Source organism: Elaeis guineensis, chromosome 5, assembly GCF_000442705.2.
Source record: "Elaeis guineensis isolate ETL-2024a chromosome 5, EG11, whole genome shotgun sequence".
NCBI classification, from domain to species: Eukaryota; Viridiplantae; Streptophyta; class Magnoliopsida; order Arecales; family Arecaceae; genus Elaeis; species Elaeis guineensis.
In genome coordinates this window covers 38,399,314-38,407,143 of record NC_025997.2, presented here as the reverse complement: position 1 = coordinate 38,407,143, position 7,830 = coordinate 38,399,314, and the positions used below count along the sequence as shown (strand labels likewise).

At 35.6% G+C, this 7,830-nt stretch overlaps 1 protein-coding gene across 4 annotated transcripts in view; it reads right to left on the bottom strand.

The window, feature by feature from the left end:
- Positions 1-1,765: 1,765 nt before the first annotated feature.
- The window catches only part of LOC105045373 (uncharacterized), a 29,409-nt gene continuing 23,344 nt past the window's right edge, over positions 1,766-7,830 (bottom strand). For all 4 annotated transcript variants that reach the window (XM_010923631.4, XM_073257904.1, XM_073257905.1 and 1 more), the window contains 3 exons: positions 5,772-5,830; positions 5,372-5,559; positions 1,766-2,430 (listed from right to left, as the gene is read on the bottom strand). In XM_010923631.4, coding sequence (XP_010921933.1) covers positions 2,242-2,430; positions 5,372-5,559; positions 5,772-5,830 — 436 coding nt within the window. In that variant the 3' untranslated portion in view covers positions 1,766-2,241. The remainder of the gene's footprint in view (positions 2,431-5,371; positions 5,560-5,771; positions 5,831-7,830) is intronic.

Genomic DNA, 7,830 nt, shown 5'->3' with positions numbered 1-7,830 from the left:
CTTTTGTTCACTTTGGTAGGTTAGATTTCATCCAAATCTTATGGTCAGCTTTGGTTCAAAATTTAGGTATCCATATTTCAACAAAACATCTGCATGTTTGAGCACATCCCTTCACTACTGGATAAAAGAATTCAGTATTTTTGTATGTAGGCTACAAGGTCTTGCAAATCATGGCTACCTACATAGCGTTCTAGAAAAGATCCTTGCATTCTTGTAGAAAGCTATTCTTGCAAGGTCTAATAAAGAGGCCATCAGTTTTGGCAATCAGCTTACTGCTACCAAGATCAGCAACCACAAGGTAAGGTTGACAAAGAAGCCATGCCTCAAAGAAATAACAGGGTCTGAATGGCAAGTGCCTAGACCTAGATAATCGCCATCAAGGCCTAAAGCATTGCAGAAAATTATACTTGGAAGCAATCAATTCATTTAACGGTGGCTGTTGAGCCTTTCTACAATTGGGTTGTTTGGAACAGTAGGAATATCTAAGGGAGTTTCCAATTATGAAATTGCTATTCTTCCTGCTTCACATTCAGTTTATTGCATGGCGAGATGTCATAGTAGAATTATGCATATCATTCACCCAAAAATACTCAATCCTCATCAGAATTGTATGCCTAGCAAGTTTACTGGGCAGGCACTTATATAAGATTATAATTAAATTCATTTAAAAGGAAATCCAATGCCTACATAAAGAAGATGGATAAATAAGATATTTGAATGCCAAAATTTGACCAAAATCACTTGAATTACAAGCTATGCAGCACTTGGACCAAATCAAATTTGACCTCAGAAAGAGAGGTTCGTTGATAGAGCAATACAAGTCAGGTTTTAAGGGAACTATGATGTCAGAAAAATATTGTCAGCATCTTCCATTGCATAAAGATTAAGACATTAGACCAAAATACCTGCAGCTATCACAAGTTCTGTGGAAGCAAGCACAGATAATCTACTCAAACAGGAATCAGGGGACAACAAAGTGCTCCAAAGAAGATGAATGCTCAAGATCCAAAAGATCATGTTTGTTACTAAAGGGAAAAAGATAATTACCTGGAAATATGGGCACAGGAGTCCTGCACCAGGTTTAAAGATCATCAACTGTCACCTTTGAGCTTATGAAAATGTAATCTCTCAAGAATAATGAATTCATTTTTCCTTGACTTGCATGCATACATAAAAAAAAAAAAAAAATCGAAATCATCATTAGACATTGTGTCATATTACTTTATTTATGATCATCAATACTCCATTGTTTCTGTTTGAGGTTCATGCTGTTTATGGAAGAAGCAACCTAAGATGGAATCCATGGTCCTTTATCTTATGAATTTGGAACATACACAAAAAGGAAAAAAAGAAAATATAAAGAAAAACTTAATTATAGCATTTTCATGAACTTCCATGACAGTACTTTAGTGATGTAGGTGCTGGTCTGCTGGCCAAAATTCACTGCAATGTCTAAATGTAGAACTCCCAATACCACCTAATATATTGAAAATATGCTAGAATCGAACTCCCATAACTGCCTTATAGGAAAGCATGGGAAGCAAAATAGGAATGGTAAATAAAAAATATCACTCTCATTTTCCATCGTTGCAGATGTAACCAAATAACATCCTTCAGACTTTTTTTCCCAATGTTCTGGGTTTCCTGTAAGCTTTTCCCTGTTACACTGAGTGATTAGAGTCTTTATATCAAAGAAAATTCATGATATGCAACAAAAAGAAACTTCCATCCAGCAACTGCTGGACTCACTTCTTACAGCCAACACTGCCTTCAAAAGTTCAGACTTATAACCAAAAAGGGGACAGAAGTCTTGCATTTCCATATATATTCAGCATTCTGAAAAATTGATTAACAGCCTTTTGTGAAAACAAAGGTTAAAGACCTAATCCCCTGATTAAGATTCACCGTCTTGGTACCAAACCCCATACTGGTAAAATCCTATTATAGTATCAGTATGCAGTTTGGTACGATATGGTAGTATCGGTATAAAGCGGTACGGTCGGTCTGGTATGTTATGCCCCATACCGGATGGTATGAGGTGATATAGCAAACCATGCCCGACTAATATAGGTTAAGACATCAGAACTTGGTATGTTGCAAGCAACAGAATGATGAAGCAGGACTACTTCACCTGGCAGACAAAAAAGGCCAAATATACACAGTAACCTGTACCAGTTCAACTAGGATATTATAGTTCAAATATGATGACATAAGAAGCACATGGTAGGACACATTGCAACCCTATAGGGACTCAGCAAACTGAGGGGCATTCAGATCAAGCTCCTGTCTCATGATGCAGTTCATTAACCAATCACTGTTGTAAGTCCGTATACCCTTTCTTGCAGCGGCTAAAGCCTCTGCCATGTCTTCTTCACATGCCAAAAAGATTTCCTTTGACGGCTCCTCAGTGCTGCCCAGCCTACGAATGACCTGCAAATGCTCACTCCAATGATCAAACATGCTTATTTAAACTAACTATTCATGATTGTTTGCCACAATACACATTTCTAGATGCACTGACTGTAAATTCAGTTAGATATAAATAAAAATATGCAGCAATTTTATAGGGCATGGGCCTTACTCCAGGTTGGTGAAACTAAAAATAAATCATTCTGGCTCAAGTTTAGTTTATCCATGGATTCAATCAGATCAGGAAGTAACCAAGAAAATGTTAAGCGAGTTTCTTCATCATCTAGAGAGATATGCTTCAGAAACTTCACATCAAATGGAAGCATTTTGATTTAAAGATTTCTACAAAATATGAACTAGCTACTAAATCTGGGTCAGCATTACATAGATATCTCTTTACTCTAGCATGAATGGATTTATTGCTGATATTTTGGAAGATAGAAAATGATGCATGTTATTATAGATGATACAGTGCTTGAAACTTGGATTGTGGAGAAAAGCCTTAGTGAATGAGGGCCTAGAAAAATATAGGGAAATAAAAGAGTAAAAACAGTATGCAATTTTCATGGAAATGTAAATGTAAATTAGACTCCTACCAAAATTAACATTAAAAAAAAAACTACAGTAAGATGTACATGATATACATCACTATCTTGAATAGATAGTATAAAAATAATGAAGAGATGAATGAAGGCATATCCAATACCATTTGACTTGGTCTGATGAAGGGGAGAAATGCTTATGGGGTATTATATGACCTAGGCACAGGCTAGCTACTACTAGAAGGAAAGTTCTAAAAGAATGAGAACAAGGCCTCCAATTTATATGGTTTTTTGCAGATAGTCCACTTCCATATTTGCATATCAATTCCTGTCTTTTTATATTTATATAAAAATCCTGTAAAGTTCTCCATTTGTACAAATCATCCCTTTCACTAGTTTTCGTTGACTGAACATGACTAAGGTTACCAGGGTTGTCTGAACATGACTAAGGTTAACAACAAATTACGCTTGAGACTTCGCATCTTCTCTCTTACTTTGCCTGGTTCTTGCTCGAGTCTTGGTTGCAGGAAACCACACTAGAGGGGCACCGCTTAAGGAGTTGATTAAGTTTGAGAGCCAATGGTAAAAATATCCAAAAGATACGAAATTAAGACTGTAAGGAAATAGAAGTGGAATATTTTATTCTCATCTTATTAATTTGACCTTAAGGATGTATAAGCAATAACCTGACTAGAACATTCCAGTTACCAAGCAGAAAAAGACATCTGAAACGATATTGGAATATAAATGAACCTATGATGCCCTGAGTGCTAGACCTTATTATTGGAATTCACTGGAGCTAAATGGATCAAGTTACGAACAAGGAATTCACGACAATTACAATAACACTGGAGCTGGACCTTAATATTTATGATTGCTGAATCAGGATGTACAAAGATAGTCCTGAATGTGGGGAGAAAGCAAACTAGTTATGGTTTTTTATTTCAAAATTAATTCAAGTTATTAATTAAATTCATGTGTAAAAGACAGGATCAACATGGATGTATCCACTCAGTCTAGTTTGGTCCTACTCAATTGAGGAAGAACGAAAGAATAGAATGATCCATGCTGGTCGAGACAGACTCGGCATACAGCATTTAAAGATGTGGTTTCTACGGGTCTTATGGCTCACATTGTGTGATAATGAATAATTCAACAATTATTTTGCTTTTCCTGATTTGCTATTAGTTCATTGATATTAGTAATTTGTTTGAAAATTATGCAATCAGTGGCATTATAAAACACACAAAGAAAAAAATATTTTAAACAAACCTAGCATCCTAGTTCTTCTAAGTTTTGGAACACCAGCACGATGCTGTCAAAAAGAATTAAGTATGCCTTTCCTGTCAAAAAGAAAATAGTTGGTAAAAATGCACCGGGTTTCACTTTAGATTTCTGGCTGGCAGGTTTTGATGAAAAGAAGACAAAAAGGGATTTGATTTCCAGAAGGAAGATTGGATACCTCCTTGTATTTTTGATTGAAATGGGATGGTCTTCAAACTCCCAAGATGCAGTCTAGACTGCAGGCTCTCTCCCCCTTTTGAGTGGACTTTTCTTTGCTACAGTAAAAAAAGACACTCTTTTCTAAAATGTGTTGTTAAATGTAAACCATCATTGTTTCTAATAGCATATATATTTATGCATCCATATCATTTTGTCCCCAAAATCATGACTATTCTTTCTTACATAAACCCACTTGAGTATCTTGACTTGAACCTGCACAAATATGACAAGACCCTAGAACAATACACAAACACGACTAAGCAAATCTTTTTCCTCTTTTAAAGCAATCTAATTGATGTCATGTATTTCTCTCTCTCTCTCTCTATTATGTCACATATCAATTCACATAGAATTGTAAGAAAACCCCTATACAAAATTGTCAGACATGAATATTTTTTGACTTGAAATAAATATCTCCAGATTTGGTTGTCAATATTATATATCATGAAGTTCGCATCATTCTGTCAAGTAGTTCAAAGCATTGCTTTTTCCCCCTACTAAAGCTGATATGATTGTCAAGATACAGTTGTATCTTGAAAGGTCGGTGCCTTGGTGGTCATGGTTATATATATAGTCATAAATACTTCAATGTAACCAATAAGGCAGGCTTCCTTTCATGGTAACTAGTAATTATTTTCTTTTAGCAGCAAGATCTTTGTTAATATTATGAATCAATTAGACATTCTCTGACCACTAGGCTAGGCTTAAAGCAAGTTATTTCTTCTCCATAATACCCACTAGGGAAAAAAATTGTAACATAACCGCATAATACATCTTTGTAAGCTAATTTATATTATTAAGCTCCTGTTTTACAGGGCTACTTACCCACATTATACCACTGTATATGCATAACTGTATAAAGACATGCAAGATAGGACCTGAATTGACATTTTTGTATTGTGATCCATAATACTCACATTGCCACCAGCTGACTTGATGACAATTGACAAAACATTAGAAGAGGGATGGATATGCTTTGCAATGCAGACATGATATCCTCTGAGCAATGAATTGGGATTTGCTTTTGCTCTCATAACTGCATCCCGCAGGTCAGATTTGTATTTCAACAGATATTCTTCATCTTCTAAAACAAATTGCAATTCCCCTACAAGAAAAGCAAAAGAAAAAAATTATGTATAGCAACCACAAGCTTTCTTTCACAGTGGGATCTTAACCCTTCAGTTTGGTGGTCAAGGCATCATGCCTTCACTGAGGAGACTGAATCAAGGACCCTTCTAGTAAAAGTTTACAGCTATGCACCAACTACAAGTATTTGAATAACTAATGCATTTCGAGAAATAAAGTGCACTAACTCACCTAAGAACCTTCTTTCCCTGAAGCTTTCTTTCAACCAATTAGGAGAGACTATCCAAGCGCTGCATGATAAATTATTCCAAGACCATTTGTCAGAAAATACAGGAACATGTGAAATCTGTTAGGATTAAACCAGGCATGATAAATCCATGAAGCATCTCCTAGTGCATGCTTAGTGGACTAAAAATTTTTACAGCCACGAGTCGACTATATCCAAATTCCATTTCTTTACCCTCCACTGTTTCCCCAATAATTCTTCATCAACCCTAAAGAATGAGTCCCACATAAGATACAAAAGTTGAAATTTGTGAAAATTTTGCATATTCTTATTTTGATTGATGTTGTCCTTCTATAGTTTGTTCCTTTGTAAAGCATTTTTAGTAATGTGCATGCACACCCCTCATGGGTCATGGAAATTTTTGAATGAGAACCTCTTCATATCATCATTCAAATCCACAAAGTTATACATGCATTAACAAGCACGCAAAATTAATTCCCTTTTTTCCTCCTATCAAAAAATGGTGGTACAATAATTACTTGTTCCTTAAATAGTCCAAGAAGTATAAAAATCCAGAAACCTCCATGAGAAATCACTACCCTTTATCAAAATCCAATATATCATTTCATTTATAATCACAAGTTTCAGATCAACGCATGCATTGCATTTGTCCAAATCTAGTCAGCATAATGTGCTCTCTCCCATCATGTGTTCATCCAAAAATCATCTCAAATCACTTTTGTGCTGCACATGCATATCACTTTCAAATTTCTTCAATATTGTCAAGGAAGTTAGAGACATAATTCAAGCTTGGCATGATAAGCAACAGTAGTAAGCAATTTAAACAGTCAGAATATTTACAATCACATTATTTCTATAAATCATGCAGCAGGAATTTACAGCAAATCAAGCTTGGAGCACTTGTTCCATGAGAAAAATCCTGAGACATGTCAAGCTTTGCATGGAGGGAACAAATACAGACAGGATTCCATCAGGGCCTCGAAGATAGATGCCTCTCCGACTATGGTATACAACAAAAAAATGCACTAACATATGGTCTAGACTTTATCTAGGAAGTTGAGATACATCGAGATACAATTTGTGGTCAAACTAAAAACCATTTCCTATGCAACTTCATCAGCTTCCACATATGGCAGTTATGTGTATCATCAGTTCTCACTGGAACAACAATCAGTGGCTTGTAAAAGACTTAGAAGTATGAGTTGACTTGATCTAGGATCAGTGGCCTGTAAAAGAGTTAGAAATCCAAGCTGACTCGATACTGCATGCACACAATCTGTCCTTGAACCATGAGCTGGAGGACCGTAGATAGTTAACCTACTACTGTTATTAAAGACTATGAAAGTTATGTTACAGTTAGACACAAGAATTGATGATCTTATTAACTATATAACATCATATACAAGGTTTAGAACTCAGATCGCTGAAATCCATGGTAAATTATAGACAAAGCTTGCCCAGTTGATGTTGATATGGTATAAGTTTTGACCCATGAGCTGCTCTATGGACTGAGATATGGAAGTAACAAGTATGTTGGTAAAGCTTGTCAGACAAAGAAATAGCAAATATTTGTGCTTTGTTCCATCTAAAAAGCATAGCTTTTCTATCTAGATAGCACTATGATTCTCAAGGTTAATGAGTAGTACATATGAATACATGTTCCTAGAAAGTGATATTGCTCTATAATTGTAGCAGATTCATTGATTCAGGACTTTTGGGGTGTTCTCATTTCTTTCATTATCCTAAATGGACCATGATTGGAAAGTGAATGGCCAATTAGACTTTATAAAGGGGCATAATGCTGGCTGCTTGTTCAGTGTGGCACAATGATTTTGACAATGAAACTGAAAAGAAGCTTAGCTCTGGCTGATACTTTCTCTATTCTCTTTTTTTTCTTTTAACTCCGGCTTTCTCTTATGTTTAAATCTATGACAAATACACAGTATGGAATATGTTTATCCTAAAATTTCGCAAAGAGAATTTAGAATTTGTGGGGGGGGGGGGGTGGAGGCCAAGAGAAATCATAATTCAGGTACAAAAATG